The sequence below is a fragment of the Eumetopias jubatus genome, unplaced genomic scaffold (assembly GCF_037043125.1).
Source record: "Eumetopias jubatus isolate StellerSeaLion01/CBP00866 unplaced genomic scaffold, mEumJub1_p1.0 scaffold_4, whole genome shotgun sequence".
NCBI lineage: Eukaryota > Metazoa > Chordata > Mammalia > Carnivora > Otariidae > Eumetopias > Eumetopias jubatus.
In genome coordinates this window covers 73,326,472-73,345,252 of record NW_028274810.1, presented here as the reverse complement: position 1 = coordinate 73,345,252, position 18,781 = coordinate 73,326,472, and the positions used below count along the sequence as shown (strand labels likewise).

At 46.6% G+C, this 18,781-nt stretch overlaps 1 protein-coding gene across 1 annotated transcript in view; it reads left to right on the top strand.

Annotated features, from left to right (window-relative positions):
• The window catches only part of CFAP57 (cilia and flagella associated protein 57), a 69,069-nt gene extending 53,496 nt beyond the window's left edge, over nt 1–15,573 (top strand). The window contains exons 21-22 of the mRNA XM_028123290.2: nt 5,714–5,846; nt 15,235–15,573. Coding sequence (XP_027979091.1) covers nt 5,714–5,846; nt 15,235–15,449 — 348 coding nt within the window. The 3' untranslated portion in view covers nt 15,450–15,573. The remainder of the gene's footprint in view (nt 1–5,713; nt 5,847–15,234) is intronic.
• The last annotated feature ends 3,208 nt before the right edge of the window (nt 15,574–18,781 follow it).

Here is an 18,781-nt window from a genome sequence, read left to right as displayed (position 1 = left end):
AGAGGGGGGCTGGGAGGCAGGGTTCTGGGGTCCCACCCTTTACCCAGGGAGACTCCTTGCTTACAGTAGCAGGCTCAGTGTCAGACTTTGTTTGGAAGAAAGGAGAGGAGGGAGGGAGGGAGAGGGAATGAAAAGAAAGGAAGCAAGAGAAAAGGAAGAAAGAAAGAAAAACTTCCAAAGTCACTGTTTTCAATTATAAAAATAGTTTCCTTCTTTGATCTTCAGCTGAAGGAGAAGGGCCAGGCCAGGTGTCAGAGCAGCAGAAATGAGAGTGGGCATAGTCTGTCTAAACCCGGGTTATGCTGCCCCAGCCACTCTCACTGGGAGACCTGGGGGAAACCCCTTCGCTTCTCCAAGGGCCTCCTTCCCTATCTGTAAGATGGGGAAGAAAGTACCCACCTCAACGAGTTGCTGCGGGGATTGAATGAGATGACTAACACAAAGCACGAGGCACTGGCTGGTACGGAACAGGTGCTCCCAAATGCCCTCTCCCTTCCGGTCCCCCCACCGAAAGACCTACTTGAGAACCAAGGCAGAAGTCAGTGGGAGAGCCTGGAAGGCCATCCCAGCAAGGACCAGGGCTGCCTATGGACTGGGGACGTGGGAGGGGGAATGGTCCAAAGGCTCCCAGACTTCCCAGCAGGTGGCCGGGTACCCACCGCACCCCCCCCCCCCCGCCAGCCTTGCTCTGTGTAGTTAAGAACCCGTTTCTGCTGGCGCCAAGGCCCTGGCACTTCAGTCCAAAAAGGCGAGGAAGGCCAGGGCAGAACCCCAGAAAATGAGGTCACTGTCTCATTTATATGTTCAGACAGGAGCACAGGGCCTCCGCACTCACTCTCCAGCATGCCTGCAGATAGGAAGGTCAGAGTCGCTTTGAATACAAACTACTAGGACACACGTTTTATTCATTCAGGACACAGTTGGGAGGGCTTCTTACAAGCCAAGCTCCGTGCCAGGCCATGGACGATTCTGAGATGAATGTGATAGTATGCCTACCCTCAACAGTTCCTGGTAGGAAACTTAACCAGACCATCCCTGCTCAGTACAGTCTATCCAGGGCCATGGGCCCGTGGGAGAGGCGGGGAAGAGGCACTCGAGCTGGGCCTTCAAGGGGAGTAGAAGCGGTCAGGGAGCACGTAGCGGAAGAGCCTTCTGGGCAGAGAGAACACCTGAGAACAGGCAGGGAAGAGTGAGGCGTCTGGGTGTTTTGGGGACCCCAGAGTCCACAGACCTTCCTTTATCGCAGAATTCCGGGGGCAAGGAGAACAAAGCCGGCTGGAAAGTAGCTTAGAGTCACTTGCGAGAGCTTTCCTGGCCACACCAAGAAGCGTAACGTTTCTCTCAGAAGCAGGTGCCACCCAAGGTTGAAGCAGGTAGGGGTGTTCTCTGTTTTGAAACGATCCTCGATCCTCTCGCTTGGCAGGGTGGGAAGGCAGGTGGTGGGAAACCCCATGAAAAGACGGCTGCCCCTGAGGGGAGACGAGAAGGCCTTGGAAGAGGCTAAGTTGTGACATCAAAAGACAATTCAGAGTAGGAACGATGAAATGTCAGGTCGGATGTGAGAGGCAGGTTGAAAGAGGACCAGAGAGATGCCTCATCTGTGCAGTTAGGCAGGTGATGATCCCACCGACGGTGGGTTCCAGAAAGACGCCACCGATGCAGGGCTTCCAAGTTCACGAAATAAACATGCTGCCTGCATTTTCCACGCTGCCAGGCACGGCCATATTCTTAAAGGTGTCAACATAGGGAAGGCCAGTAGGGGGTGCTATAGGCATTCCCTTCCTTCTCCCTTCTGGGCTGAAGGCTCTGTCAGGGTCGGTTCTCGGGTCTCCACCAAAGGCAGTCCTGGACAGCTCAGTGTAGCCCCTTTGTTTAGAAGGTTGTCTATAGAAATGGACTTTAGCATCCCCCCAGCCGGATATACATACCCCAGGACCTGACACCTGATGGACCCCAGGTCACATTCGTCCTGCCGCAGAGAAGCTGCTGGAGGACTGGGGGGGCTTTTGTAGGTGGTGCCGACTGAGGAGGGACCAGGAACAGAAGACTCAGCAAACCTGTTGCATCCACATTTGAAGCTCACACAGCTACCCAAAAGCATATACAGTTGACCTCAGTGTGACCTCTGGACTCCTCAGAACACAGACCACGCCAGAAGGCACTGTTTAAGGAGCCAAACTTGTACTTTTGGGGGGATTCCATGGCCGTCCATATATTATGTGAGGTGTTGGAATGGGGTGACATCAATGAGAGGTGGAAAGCAGAGTCTGGGAGGCAACAGTCCTAGAGGCAGACACAACCACATTCAAGTCCCAGCTCTGCCACAATGCGCCGTCTTGGCCTCAGTGTGCTCATATGGAAATGATCTAATAATACCTTCTTATGTCATAAGGTTGTTGTGGGGATTAAATGAGTTATTGTACACAAAATGTTTGATGTGATGCAGGGATCCGGTCAGCGCTTGAAATTATGATTACTCTTGTCGTCATCATCATCATCATCAAGTATTTAGTGCCTCAAATCCTGTTTGCTCCCCCTTAGTTCCAGGCCTGAAACACTCTTCCCTACCCCCCCACCTCCCCAGGGAGCCTTTCTCACACTGGGTGAGCATGCCTCTTCAGACTTTCATGGCATCTCTAAGCACTGGATACAAGCTGGGCCTCCCGCGTCCACCACAATGACTAGTGCACAGTAGGCTTTCAGGAACTGGTTCGTAGGTGATTTTTATGCATAAGCGAGTGAATGAATGAATGAATGAATGAACAAATGAATGAAAGAACCAGGAACCAGGCCGCATTAAGTCATGGGTCTCAATCACACTCTAATAGGGACTGAGTCATGTCCTGGAGGCCCATTTAGGTGGCAGTCATCATGGAGGTGTCCGAAGCAGGCAGTGGGGTTAGAAACAAGCACTCACAACAAAAATTACCAGGAGCCAGAAGCCCCAGTCATGGTAGCAGGGTTGTCGAGGGTGGAGGGCTGGGGAAACACTAGAGCAAGGGCTCTACCTGGGGCCATTATGGTAGTAGAGGGGAGAGATGATGAGAGCTGGCTACGACTCACAGCAGGAAGGGTGAACACGAGATCCGGTGCAGGCACAAAATTGATTAGTGACAATGGCTGGAGATGACCAAGGAGTACCTCGAGATATAGCCAGAGAGGCCTGGTCAAATGGTACCTTCAGTGGTCTCTAATCTTCACTCTGATTATTATTACTTCATTGAACAAGGCAAGCAAAGGGAAGCTAAGTGATGCCCATGAAGGGGGGAGTGGAGAGAGCCCCTGAGCTGGAGCAGGTTTGCCTGAGTTCCCTGCGGCCCTCCTAAATCTCCCTGCTGTCTGGTCTCCCCTGCCCGACCTTTACGCTGTGGTTTGTAATTTTCTTGTTAGTAAGAATCTCTTCTTCAGCTTGATATCTGCTGCATTAGTTATTCATTTGTTATCCACTCCACAGATATTTATTGGGCGCCTCTTACATGCAAGGCAGAGTCCAAGGTCTTAGAACCAAATACATACATACTTAATTGAGTACCTCACGTTAGATAGTCAGCGTGGAGAGGTTCCAAGGGAGGACACTGGCAGCGAGTTTTGCCGGAGAGCATCTGGAAAGGAAATGTGGGAGTTTCATCACTAAGGCCTGGGTTGCTTAAAGAGTAAAAGATCAGATGGAGAAATCTGCTGACTTTATAGAAAAAAAAAAACCAAAAAAAACACAAAGCCCAGCCTGAAAACAAGGGATCAGCAATAATTGGGCATTTATCCAAGAGAATTTTTTTTAATGAGGAATACTGAAATTAAGTGGTATACTGAAAATCTGAAGGTATATCTGATATGCTTAGATAAAGAGGCTCCAGAGGGAAAGAATATGCCAGGGTGTCTCCAGTTCGGGCACTGCTCCCATGTGGGCTCTGCAGGCATATCCCCCTAACAGAGAAGCGGTTGTCATGGCTCATGGACAATAGTGCTTGAGATCACCCTGTTCTCTGGGCTGACTCCATGCTTCCCACTATGGAGAGAGTCCCAAGTGGTGGTAGTCCCTGGCACAGGTCTGTTTTATGTAGATTTGGCCTGCATTTGCCTTTTTTGGTACCCTGACCCTCAAGTGCTTTGCTACCCACCAATGGTCTGGCCGTCAGACTGGTGGCAGCATCTCTTAGGAGATAGTTCAAAATGTAGAATCTCAGGACCAGCCCCAGGCCAACTGAGTCAGAAGCCACATTTAACAGGATCCTTTGCACTGTCACATGAGAAGCAGTGCTGTGGACAAGCCAAGTATGAAATAGCCAGTCCCTTTCTGAACCCATGGGAATGGGGACACTTCCGTGGAGCCACCCTCAGTGCCCGCAGGTTGAGTGTGAAAAGGAAAGCAGAGATTTGAGGTGTGGGAAGGGAAGAGAGAAGCGACTGCTTGGTTCCAGGTGCAAAGCCCCCACCATGGGGCCCCCAGCAGGCTCCTCATCCTCGCTCCTGTGTCTGCCTCTTACTTTGTGTCTGGGGATAAAGAACAGCTGCATGTCCCCCACACACCAGCCATGTCCTATTTCTGTGTCTTTCACTTGCTGTTCCAGTTGTGTGTGACCCCCTCTACCCTCTCCTTGGTAACTCCTTGCAGCCTCAGCCCAGGGATCAGTTCCTAGGAATCCACCCTGGTCATTCAGGCAGGGCTAAGTGCTTTTCCTCTGTGCCCCACCCCTCCATTGGTCCCTTGATCCCAATGCTCATCCCCCTTGGCCACTGGTGACATTACCTGTCTCTGCAACTTCTTGTGGTTGGAGTTTCTTGGTCAATTTCAGAGCTGCTTCAAGGTCATAGACTTGGGAGCTGGTGAACTTCAGCTCCCTGCGGAGCTCATTGATTTCCTTGATCAGGGAGACATTTTCCTGTAGAGGAGAGGTGGCAAGGTGGCCACCATGCTTGGCTACATCCAGATCCCCCACTAAACCCAAAACTCTTCAAGATCAGAGGCCAGGGCTTACTTTCTATATACCCCAGGATCAGCACAGTGCCTGGTCCATTCTAAGTACTCATGTAAATATTGGATGGATATTTGTCAAACACAAAAAGAAAAGTGAACTGTCAATGGATAGAGCAAATGTTCATTATTCATTTATTTTCTATGCTCCTCACTAAACAGTATGCTGCTGAGGGCAGAAACCATTTATTTCTGTCTGTATCCCAGGGACATAGCAGATACCATATAAATGTAGGTTCAACAAATGAATGGGGAAAAATGAATAAAGTATAGCATTGTACTTCAGAGCTCAGAGCTCTGGAGCCAGACTGTCAGAGTTAGAATCCTGACTCTGCCACTTGCTATCCATGTAATTTGGGCAAGTTACATAACCTCTCTATGCCTCAGTTTCCTCTTCTATAAAATTTTGATTATAATAGAATTTCCTCATAGGGTTATTATGATACTTCAATGCATTCACTTCATATAAAGTGCTTAGAAAAGCATTGTCATTGATGCTGGAAAGGGTTTGGATGCTTGGGAATGGTACACTCTATTTATGTTGCCAGAGTCCACCTGAAGGTAAGTCAGCTGGTATCTCAAGAGGTTTATCTGTGAGCTAGGATAAAGACTGTACCCAGTAGAGGAATCTGGGTCGGCCCAACCCTGTCTGTTCCACACACCCTCAGCGCCAGGCCAGGACAGACCCTGGGCCCACTGATCACTCATCCATCCCTACTCATTCTCTCTTCTCCTCTACAGGAAAATGTCTCCCTGATCAAGGAGATTAATGAGCTCCGCAGGGAGCTGAAGTTCACCCGCTCCCAAGTCTATGATCTTGAAGCAGCTCTGAAACTGACCAAGAAACTCCGACCACAAGATGTTGCAGAGACAGGTAATGTCACCAGTGGCCAAGGGGCATGAGCATTGGGATCAAGGGACCAATGGCAGACACACGGAGGTCTCCCGTTGGCTTCCAAGGCTGCCTTTCCCCAGAGTCAGATCACATCTACCCCATGGCCTTCCGGGAACCTCTCCATGCTGTACACCTGCTATCCAAAGGATCTGTGAGGCACTTGCCACATTCAAACATGTACGGGACCAAAATCCTTGGGGTTAGCTATAGTTTTAGAATTCAGAATCTTTCCGATTTTAGAAAGAGCATACTATATACTGCATATTACATAACATCCCTAGAGGAGTCTGAGGCAGGGCCCTGAAATCAAACACATTCGTATTTCTTTAGTGAAACATGAATATTCACACTGAACTTCATAAATTTTAAAATGCTTTACATTTTTAGAGCTCTTGGCACTTTAGGATTGAGGATAAGGGATTGTGGACCTGTGCAATTAAAATAAAGACAAAAAGAAAGATTAGAAATATTCAAATGGAAAGAAGGAAAGAATGACATTAGAAATATTAAATGAGTTAGTTACCACAATTATATCCTAAAGTTCCTCTGAATTTCTGACAGCCAAGGCAAAAAGAGAAACAGAGAAATATAATAGTTTAAATAGTCCTCATTTATGGCAAAAGGAAGGTTTGGAGTTTTTTTTTCTGGGGAAAAAAACCTTTCCCTAGCACTAAATTCTGTAAGAAACTTAACACAGAGATCCTTATGAAAGGGATGTTGAATAACACAGTGGACAGCCTTTAACTGTATGTTTTCAGACAATTAAAAAACATGCATCAGGTATCCATTTCTTATCTGGACAGTCAATAAAGACAGAGAGTATAAGGCATTTACATGGAAAATTAAATCAGTGTAATTCAAGTATATTGTTTTCTAGTGGTTTATGCTCAGGAATAGAGCGTAGAAGCCTCGATGAATGGAAACCTGCCATGGCCATGGATTGAGTCTTTCCAATATCAGTCATCTCATGTACTGTGGTCACGTGAGAGGTTATTATTGGGAGAAGGTGACTGAAGTATACACAGGAACTCTCTGTACTATTTTTGTAATTTCTTGGGACTCTTAAACTATTACAAAATTGTACGTAAAATTGTGTTGTCTCATCTGCCCTTTTCATTAGCGTCAAGGAGAAGTTGAGACAAGAGTAGACTCTCTGAGTAGTACCTGAAGTGACAATATTAGGTCTAAAGAACTGACACAAGAGCACAGTATGTGTTATGAAGATTGAGATACTTGACTTCTTGGAGATGAGGGGGAAACATAGATGTGCCTGCGAACAATTGCAAAGCCTCTCTTTAAAAAATATTTCAAATATGCCCAGGTGTCCTAGCAAATAATCAACTGAGACCTCCTCAGGATACTGTCTGATATAGTCAAGTTCTTCTTATTACTATTGTTGAAATTTTCAGACATATACAAAAAATGAGAGAAAAGCCTAAGGAATTCCCATGAATCCATTCCCCGACTTCAACAAGTATCGGTTCCTGTCACTCTTGCTTCATCGGTATCCACAGTCCCCGGTTATTTCCTCTCTCATCACAGTGGATTATTTTGAAACAAACCCAACAGCGGATCATTTGTGTGCTATAGTTTTACTCAAGGAAGATTTCATTTGTAACAGTTGAAGACAGGGATTACCAACTGTCTGCTTTGATCATGAAGAACCTAAGTCTGACTTCTAATTTTGAAATGGGGCCACCAAGACAAGTCAGCTCAAAATATATATCCTCAAGTTTTGTAAGATTGACCAATTCAGTTGGTTTTTAAGAAGTCTTTATCTGGGGGCCTGCCTGGGTGGTTCAGTCAGTTAAGCGTCCAACTCTTAAATTCAGCCCAGGTCATGATCTCAGAGTCATGAGATAGAACCCTGTGTTGGGCTCCATGCTCAGCAGGGAGTCTGCTTGAGATTTTTTTCCCTCTGCCCCCCCCCACTGCCCTGTAAAATAAATAAATAAATAAATAATTTTTTAAAAAAAGAATTCTTTATCCAAACAGGACAGGTTGCCATCCCCAAACCACCATTTTAGTTTTAGCAGCATTTGTGTTAAGTTTTCGTTCACATAACAATTAACTAGCAGGTCTAATAGACACCTGCATGTTTTTCAATTACTAAAACCATATAATTAGAACTTCTAAATAAAGATGGCTAATTAGAAACCTACTAAAATGGCATAAATAAACCATATGATCAAAGGAAACACAAAAGGAAAGAGATACAAAATTTTGAAAGCTGGAAAATGGATAGATGAGTGGTAAATGACTTCATAGACTCCTAAGCCAGAAGAGGGAACCTAGAAGAAACCTAATGTACATCACAAAACCTCCCCAAGGCTCAGGAATTACCAGAAGCAGATATCTCAGGAAGTAGGGATGAAGGTGGGGCTGAAAACAAGGAAAAGTCTTTAAGAAGCTGTTAGATCTACCTAGTATCCAATACAATGGCTAAAAATAGATGGATCAGGTCCATCATCATTAAATTCCCAAAGACCAGAGAACAAAGGAAAAATCCTTCAAATTTCTATAGAGGATAGGGGGAGGTTTCATGCAAAAGATCAGAAATCCCAATTGCAGGATACAAAATCAACAGACAAAAATTAGTTGCATTTTTATACACTAACAATGAACAATCCAAAAATGAAATTAAGAAAACAATTGCATTTATTATAACATCAAAAACAACAAATGCTCAGGAATAAACTTAACCAAGCTGGCAAAAGACTTGTACATTAAAAACTACAAAACATTGCTGAAAAAAAATTAAGACACCAATAAATACAAAAATATCTTATGTTTGGAAGACTTAATACTGCTAAGATGTCAATACTACCCAAAGCAATCTACTAATAGTACAATCCCTGTCAAAATCTCAATCATTTCTTTTGTAGAACTAGAAAATCCATTCCAAAATTGATATGGAATCTCAAGTTATCGCAAACAGCCAAAACAATCTTGGAAAAGAAGAACAAAATTGGAGGTCTCACACTTCCTGATTTCAAAACTTACTGCAAAGCTATAGTAATCAAAACAGTGTGGTACTGGCATAAAGACAGACATACAGACCAATGGAATAGAGTAAAGAGCCCAGAAATAAACCTTCACATATATGGTCAAATGATTTTCAACATGGGTGCCAAGACCACTCAATGGGGAAAGGACAATCTTTTCAGCAAATGGTGCTGGGAAAACAGGATACCCACATGCAAAAGAATGAAGTTGGACCCTTAACCTTACATCATATACAAAAATTAACTCAAAATGGACCAAGGACCTAAAATTTCAGAGCTAAAACTATAAAACGCAAAGAAGAAATATAGGAGAAAAGCTTTATGACATTGGATATGGCAATGATTTCTTAGATATAACATCAAAAGCACAGGCAACAAAAGGAAAAATAAATAAATTGGACTACATCAAAATTTAAAGCTTTCATGCATCAAAGAACACTTTCAGCAAGAGTGAGAAAACCATCCATACAATAGGAGAAAAATATTTGCAAGTCATATATCTGATAAAGACTGAGACCCAGAATAAATAAAAAACTCCTACAACTCAACAATAACCAAAAAATTTTTTTGATGAGCAGAAGACTTGCACAGACATTTATCCAAAGAAAATACACAAATGTCTAATAAGCATATGAAAAGATGCTCAACAGAAATCATTAGAAATATGCAATTTTTGTTTGTTTTGAGAGAGAGAGAATGCACATGCATGTGCACACATGTGTACAAGTGGAGGGGGAGGAGCAGAGGGAAGAGGGAGAGAGAGAATCTTAAGCAGGCTCCATGCCCGGCACAGAGTCCAGCACAGGGCTTGATCTCATGACCCTGAGATCATGACCTGGAGCCGAAATCAAGTCAGATGCTTAACTGACTGAGCCACCCAGGTGCCCCAGAAATATGCAAATTGAAACCACGGTGAGATACTACTTCATGTCCATTATGATCACTATTATCAAACAACAACAAAAAACAAAAACAAACTAAAAAAAAAAAAAAAACCCTGCAAGTGTTGGTAAGGACGTAGACAGGGAGGGAAGGAAGGAAGAAGGAAGTAATGGAGTCAGATCAATATAGAATGAATTGGGAAACTGTACGCTAACTAGAGAGGGAAACCTACCTTACAGAGGGAGATAGGTGAGAGAAGTATCCGTCAGTCTTGGCTCTGGATGAAGGAAAGAGAAAACAAGAGAAAAGATCTCTCCCTGAGAACTCCTAACCAAAAGTCCAACTCAGGCAGGTTTAAGTCCAGAATTTACACTTAATTTGTGGCTCAAAGCAACCTTGGCTGAAGATTTAGTTTAACTGGTAGTGTCTCCAGGTCCCAAGCAGAACCAAATGCAAATTTTCTACATTTTAGAATGTAGAAGAATACATTTTAAAACCAGTTGTCAAAGAATTCCTATAGATAACATTCTAAGGAACATGAACTCACAATCAAAAATCACTATATACAGGAGGAAATAAATCACCATGAGTGAAAAACAACAAAAGCATCAAACTACAGAATAAAATCAACAAAGACCGTGGATAGTAGAATTATTCAAATAAAAATATTTAATATATGTTAAAAAATAGAAATTTGAAAATAAGACAAAATAAGAGTTTCCCAAAATTGGCTAGGTAGATTAGAAAAAAGAACCAAAAATACTCCTAGAAATGAAAACTATAGGTTGCAATTAGACTCAATGGACAGACTGAACAATAGGTTAGAGGTGTCTGAAAGGAGACTTCGTGAACTAAAAGAATGAAGAAGTTACCCAGACTGTAGCCCAGCAGGACAAAGGTATAATAAAAGACAAATAAGACGGGATGGGATAACCCAACTTATGTCAGTTTGAGAAAGAGAATGAAGAGAGGTGACATTATAATAAAGAATAGCTGGAAGTTTTTCAGAATTGAGGAAAGATGCCAATCATCAGGTTCAGGAAGCCCGGTGGATCTCAAGCTGGATAAATAAAAAGAAATCTATGTCTAAACTGCAGAAAACCAAAGAGAGAGATGTTAAAAGCAGCCAGAGAACAGATAGATTGCATATAAAGGAATAACAATTCAACAGATAACTGACTTCCCCAGAGCAACAGTATAAACCATGTAGAAATTGTGAAATAGTATCTTCAAAGTGCCAAGAGGTAATAACTGTCCCCTGGAGTTATGTAACCGGTGAAACACAAGAAAAAAATTTCTTTTACAATCAAAAACTGAGAGAATTTGTCACCAGCAAAACCTCATTAAAGGAACTTTTAAAGAATACATGTCAGGAAGAAAAATTACTCCAGAGGGAAGTCTGACAACTGTATAAAACAATACTAACAATGTCTAAATTGTGGATTAAAATACCAAGACAGAACTAAAACACTGAGCATTTAACCAGGGGAATCAAAGCTAAAGCATTCTAAGTCTTGTATTGTTTTGCAAGAAGGTAAAGATATTGATTTACTTTGAACTCTAAGTTAAATATACTTCTTAAACCTTTTAGGATAACTATTAAGAAAGAAAGAGTATATATACCTTCCAAACCAGTAAAGGGGAAAACCCCCTAAATTCTGAAAAGGCCAAAAAAGAAAGGGAAAAAGTGACATCAACATAAAATGCAAATAAAACAGTAGAAATAAATGCAAATGTATTAGTAGTCACATTCTTATTTCCCATCATGTAAAATCAGAACTTAATCTCCCAAAGGAAGCTTGCAGGCAGGATGCGGAGAGGAGACTGCCCGGCTCTGGTAGAAGGCAGGATCAAAGCTGAGCATGGACCAAGACGGCAGGGGGGATGTGAGGAGCGAGATGGGGACAGGGGCCATGAGGAGAGCACTGACATGGCCCAGCCATGGCGGAAAAGGACAGGAGGGTTTACACACCACAGCACATGGAAGAAGACCATCAACGGGGGACTCTGTAAGACTGAACCAAACAAACTGATGAGCAGGCAGGTCATTGTCGAAGGGATGGAGAAAGAACTGGAGCAGTGAAGAGAAGAAACAGGAAAAGCCCAGCCCATGCCCTCAAGATGCTCACAGACCAAGGAAGGAGACAGAGGGGGAAACAAGGGCCAAAGCCCCACATTCGGCCCACTGGACCATCTTCCATGTGAACCGGTCTCAGGAGGCACAGTTGCACTCCTGGGAACATTCACGGACAGTGTCACCCAGGCCAGGGATGTTTCAGGAGACAACTGCTTCTGGAGGCCAGCCACCAGCCAGCAGCTGTGTCAACCCTGAGCTGTCTCCTAGCTCTGCAGTGTCTGATTTCCCCATCCCTTGCCTGTTAGGATACTCCCCATCCAGTGCATCCCAGTGCCCAACTTCTGAGGTCCATTGACCTCACTCACAGTGATTGCAGAGCCTGGAGCAGCTTAAAGCTACACTCTGCATCAAGATCCTTATAGAAAGCTAAAGCATTCTAAGTCTTGTATTGTTTTGCAAGAAGGTAAAGATATTGATTTACTTTGAACTCTAAGTTAAATAATGTGCCTCCGGTGAAGCACTGGGACAAAGAGACGATGGTATGGCTAGTGGCAGGGCAGAGTAAGAAAAATTCCAAGTGCTGGAATATTTCCAGGCTCAGTCCAGGATGTACCTCCAGGACCGTGGCCTCACAAACACAGGTTGGATCTCTCTGGGCAACGAGACAATAATTGAGTAAGTGTAAAAGCCAACGGAGAGGGCAAAGATTAGTCCAAAGACTATGCTGGTAACCACGAAAGAGGAAGTAGCTAAGGGAGCAGGTGGAGAGGCAAACAGAAACTAGGCAGAGGCAAGTGACACAGGTGGATGGGCTTGTAGGTGTGGGTGTGCTGTAACTTCCCAGGGGTGCTGCTCTCCCCAGGGCCAGGCCACAGCTTGACTAAAAGGATGGTTATCGGGGGCAACCAGTAGCAGCAGTAGGATGACGAGTCAAGAGCTAGAAAAAGAAGAAATAATAAAAGATCAAGAGCCTAGAAACTGCCAAAAAGAAGAAGAGTTGAGGAGCAAAGGCAAGAAGAGAAGGGTCTAGACTTCTCTTAGGAAGAGTGGGATGAGTCAAGCACTCTTAATGCTGGGCCCATCTTCAGACCAATTAGAAGCCCAAGGCAAGGCTGACCACTGGGCTTTGCTGACAACTTGCTCCTTGCAATACTCTCTTCTTTGGCTTCCAACATGTATTCTTTTCTAGAGTTAACTTCTGACGTACAGGAAAGAGGTTGGCAGTGGGTAGGAAAGAGACTGCTCTTCTGCTGAGAGAAGCTTGACTGGGAGTTGGAGACACACATTGTCGGTGAAATAGGTGTCAGTGTCATCTGTGAAGAGTGGAGGAGAGGATGGATTTGGCAATAATTTCTTGGATGTGACACCAAAAACGCAGGCCACAAAAGAAAAAATAGACTACATAAAAACTGAAAACTCACATGCATCAAAGGACACAATCAACAGAGTAAAAGGGCAGCCTGTGGGATGGGAGAAAATATTTGCAAATCACATATGTGATAAGGAGTTAGGGTCCAGAATATGTAATTAACTCCTGCAGCTCAACAGTAATAACAAAACAACCAGATAGAAACATGGGCAAAGGACTTGAATAGACATTTCTCCAAAGAAAATATACAAATGGCCAACAAGCACATGAAAAGATGCTCTACATCATCCATCATCAGGGAAATGAAATCAAAACCACAATGAGATACCACCTCACATGCGTTAGGATGGCTGCTCCCAAAACAAACCAACAGAGAAGTGTTGGCAAGGATCTGGAGAAGTTGGAACCTTAGTGCACCGTTGGTGGGCATGTAAAACGGTGCAGCCACACTACATAGCAGTTTCTCAAAACATTGCAAATAGAATTATCATATGATCTAGAAACCACTCCCAAATACCCAAAAGAACTGAAAGCAGGGTCTCAAAGAGTTATTTATACCTCTATGTTGATAGCAACATTATTTACAGTAGCCAAAAGGCAGAAGCAACCCAACGTCTAACACTGGATGAAGAGATAAAACGTAGTATGTACATGCAATAAAATATTCTTCAGCCTTAAAGAGAAAGGATTTTGACACATGTTGCAACACAGATGAACCCTGAGGACATCATGCTGAGTGAAATAAGCCAGACACACAAAAAAGAAAAATACTGTGTGATTCTACTCATCTGAAGTTCCTAGAGCATCAACGTTTCTTAGAGACAGAAAGCAGAATGATGTCATGAGTGTTCTTGCAAGAGTTCTCGGGAATGATTGTGCAACAATGTAAACGCACTTAATGCTACTAAACTCTATACTTAAAAGTGGTAAGATGGTAAATTTTATGTTATGTTTGACCATAATTTTCTTTAAAGAGTTGGGGTGAGGAGTTAGAGTACAGGCCAAAGTTCAGAAGCACAGCCGGAGGCAGGGAATGAGAGTTTGCTAACTACAGGCAGGAAGTTCATCTGGGGCTGGGAACTGAGAATTTGAATCACATAGGTAGCACACAACAGACCAGGTGTAAATGGAGAAACCGGGTGGTTGGATAATCTCAGGTTCGGGCTATACGGGACACGTGGGGCCGGAGGACAAGGCATCTAGAATGTCAAGGGTGCTGTCAAGAAAATGGCAGAAGAAACCCACAGTGGGTCTAACTGGACAGAAAAGGGGGTGAATCTAAAAGGAACCCCTTTGGTAGGTAAAAAATGGAATAGTCCAGATAGAAGAGATCTACACTCAGTCAAAGAACAGAAATCTTGAAGGCAGTGAGAGAGGTGGTAATGGGAGGATGGGCTACTACAGTAGAAATTGAAAGGTTGCGGGGTCCTGGGCCTGCTGAGGGAGGGGAAGCCACAGAGCGGGTGCCAACATGGCATGGAGGCCAAGGACATAAATGCTGAGAGTTCAGTCTGTGGGGCCAGGGAATGGGATGAGCCATGGACCCTCGTGGACACTGGCATCGTGTGGGGTGATGGCAGCACCCGAGACAGGAGGGTGGAGTCGGGGGAAAGTCTTCAAGGAGCATGAATGAGTGGCCAGCCCAGGAGGGGTAGAGAGGGGTCTGCTTCCTGGAACAGGGGTCTTATGTGAGGAGGAGGACTGGGGGACTTGGAAGCCAACGTAGGTCAGCAGGAGAGCGCCACCCTGCTTGGGGAGTGGGGCACTGGGGGAATGCACAGAGTCCGCTGCAGGGGCCTGGGGCAGGCAGACAGGGGGGCGGGGCTCAGGGGGCGGGGCTCAGGAGCCGGTGAAAGGCAGGAGCCGGTGAAAGGACCTGTCTCTGTCCCTAGCATCTGGGATTAAGTGTCTGTCCCTCAGTAGGTGCTCAATAAATCAGAGGACAGAAGGGAAGAAGAGGGATAAGCTGGTTTCAGAAAAGCTTTGCAGCAGTCCAGCAACAGGCCCACAGCAGACCTGCTCTGTGCTTTCCAGTGCGCAGCGAGGCTATGCCCGGCATCGCGCCCACCATGAGACTGAATGAGCAAGAAGAAACTGGGAGAATCATCGAAATGCAACGCCTAGAAATCCAGCGCCTCAGAGACCAGATCCAAGAGCAAGAGCAGGTGCCGGGCTTCCACCCCCTTGGTGGAATTCGGCTTCCTTCCCTTGTCCGGTCAGAAGTGGACTCTGAGGTGCAGACCAGCTGACCGCCTCTGGGGAGCCATCTGCAGGCGCCCCTGCGCCCCCGCCCCCAGGCCAGCTCTGTGCTGTCCCTGCGGACCCTGTGGCCCTTGCCCCGCCAGCCTCTCCTCTTGCCCCAGGGAACTTGAGACATGGACAGAATAAAGATGTTTGCCCACAACCATGTCCAACTCTCTGTTTAGCCAGGGAGTCAGGGAGGGGTAGGGAAACAGGGGACCCTGACGACTGGGGGGCTCCAGCTCATCCAAAGCCGTTGCGGCTCGTCCCTGTCCAGGCACAGGGCTGCCTGTCACTGCGGAGAGCACACGGTGGACTTGGGCCCGGCTTCCTGCTGTCCCTCTACTCTCTCTGGGCCTCTAGGGTGCGGCTGCCTACACCCTGGGACGGTGGCCGGCTCATCCCCCTCGGACCAGTGTGCACCCAGCATGCCCTCTGCCCTCTAGGTGACCAGGCCCAGGGAGGAGGAAAAAATTCAGGCCCCTCTGATTGATTCCACCACAAAGACAACAGCCCATGACAGCATCATGCCCGGCAGGTGGGATGGAACAGACTTCATTCCGAACTAGCCTCTTGGCTTTACCTTTGCAGAAGAAACTGACTTGAAACGGGGTCAGGGAGGTCAGCGGAGCCAGATGCTTTAGAGTCTTGAAGGCACGTTACAGAGATGACACTGTCCAGAGGCCAGCACAAAACCACCAAGAGTCCCTGCCCTCCGCTCCCAGGCTCTTGCCACGCTGGCTTCCTTTCAATTCCTCCAAAAAGTCAAGGTCTTCCCTGCCTCCGGGTCATTCCACATACTACCTTCTCTCCCTGAAATGCTCTTGTCCCCACACCTCACTCAGTGAACTTCATCCGTCAATTGGTAGTTGAAATGCCGCTTCCTCAGAAAGACAGTCCCTGATCCCTCCCTCCCCAATCTAGATTACACGCGCCATATTGTTTTCCTTCATAACCCTCACTATAACATATCCATTTGATGGTGTGATGCTGCCTCCCTCACTAGGTTCTCAGTTCTGTGGGTGCAAGGTCCATGTCTGTTTTTAAAGTTCCCTTGTGGGCGCCTGGGTGGCTCAGTCGGTTGAGCGACTGCCTTCGGCTCAGGTCATGATCCCGGAGTCCCGGGATCGAGTCCCGCCTCGGGCTCCCTGCTCGGCGGGGAGTCTGCTTCTCCCTCTGACCCTCTTCCCTCTCATGCTCTCTATCTCCCATTCTCTCTCTCAAATAAATAAATAAATAAAATCTTAAAAAAAAAATAAAATAAAGTTCCTGTGCATGTTCGGATGGAGCATTGATGGAGGGACCCGACAGTGGAGGCTGGGGGCTGGGGGGAGGGTGCTGTGGCCAACCATGAGTAAGAGGACAGCTTCCGTGACCCAGACGGTGGCAGTGGAGGTGCGGGGACATGAATTCTTCTGACTTTGGGACCGAGGGAGTTAGCCCAGCACAGGGAGAGGGAGAGGGAGAGGGAGAGGGACTCGGGAGAAGGCACGCACAGAGCAAATGGGGCTCTTGAGCAAACTGAGGCTCTTCTGCGGCCAGAAGGATATTCACTGGGGCTAGGATGCAGCAACATTCAAACGACAGGGTTTTCAACCTAAAAATGCCCTAGAATCAAATACCTCACGTGTTACCTACAAGATGGGCCACAGGTTACAGGTGAGGAAATCAAAACCCAGAAGGGTGAAATCGTTGGCCCAGGCTCATCTTGGCAAGGCCAAGATTGCTGCCCACTGCCAGTGGCGTCCACGTTCCAGCCCTGGGTCAGGTGGTGAGGTGACAGGAGTATGAAGAGTCTCAACCAGAAGTAGAGGGAGCTGACAACTCCCAAGCTAAGCTCCCCTAAGCTGCTGGCTGGCTGTAGTCCAGCTGCTGGGAGGGAAATGGAAGCAGAAGCCCCAGCCAAGGGAGAGCGTGGCACTTGAGCCAGCAAGGAACAGGGTGTTTGCTCAGCTGCCCACGGGGCAGGGGGACGGCCTCTTGCTGGCAAACCTGGAGCCAGAAGTCTTGCTGTTTTGTGCAGGGCTCTGCCTCTCAATGATAAATGTTGTGGCTAGACTGGCCCTTGGGGTTCTGATTATGATTCCAAGACGTTCTGCAGCAACCACCATCAGGAAACTTCGAAAGAAAGGTTTATTACTTAGGGGACCTGGAAATTACACCTGGGCCCCACAGCGAGGTCAGGGTAGGGGGGAGGAAGAGAGGGAGGGAGGGAGAGAAAGCAATCTCACAGGCCTGGGGTTCTGCCCTACTGGGGTCAAGTGTGAGGGCCTCTGGTCTCTGGGCTCACTATTTAAAATTTAAGAGTGGGAATTTAAAGGGTAGGAAGGGGGAGAGTGCCTCAACAGGTCAGTTACTGAAGTCAACCAAGATCTCTGCAACAGAGAAGCCTCGGTGGCTGGCAATGTGTTTTTTGAGATAGTCCTCTTTGAAGCAGAGGTCAGGCATTTGCATTACAAAAAGAAAAGTCACTGTCAGGGCTCAGTGACACCAGTTCACCGCTCCATTTTTCTCTGGTGTTCCTACAACCAGCTCTTGGGTGGCATTGACTGGGTGGCTGCTACATAGGAGACCCCGCTTCTGCTTTGCCTATCCTGACTCCATGGGGAGCTTCTCACCCCACTGGGGAACCTCCCCCTTCACAACCTCCCTCTTCACTGGCCTACAGCCTGTTGACCGCCCCCCCCAAGTGACAGAGTGAGCCTGGCAGTCACCACCTCCTGCAGGACCCCACTGGTCACCCAAGTGGCTAGGCATTTGGCATATGGACTCTACTCTCGTTCTTATGGTTGCAGTCCATTATTAAGCTCCAGGGACTCATTCATTTATGGTGGGACAGCTGGTGGTCTGGGAGACTGCCCTGTCTCTGGGCCTTCGGACATCCATTGGCTCCCTTGCCCTTCGTCTAGAGTCTTAGCATCAGCTACGGTCAGACAGTGTGAGCTGCCTAGCGGAGCCTCCTCTGCCATCCTGTTCTCCGACGCTGAAGACCCTGCCCACAGGAGATGTAGCATTAGCATCTACATTTCCCCCCTGCTTTTTACACAAAGCATGACCAGCCGTTACCAAGCAGCTGCTCCTAGGAAGTGCTTACGGGGCCCTGGTGGGCCTGGGAATATCCGCGTGTCCAGGGAGGACTCCCTTGCAATCACTGCTCTGGATTCGGAGTGAGAGGTTAGAGAGAAGGATGTGAGGCCCAGGAGTGGGGTCCATTCTTCCTGCGCTCTGTTGGGATAAGCTCCCCTAGACCATTGGAGGTTCAAGGGCCTGCTTATGCTTTGAGCTGAGCTGGACGGGAGAGCAGACTTGCGAGGAGGTAACCCTGCTGTGTGCCAGGCAG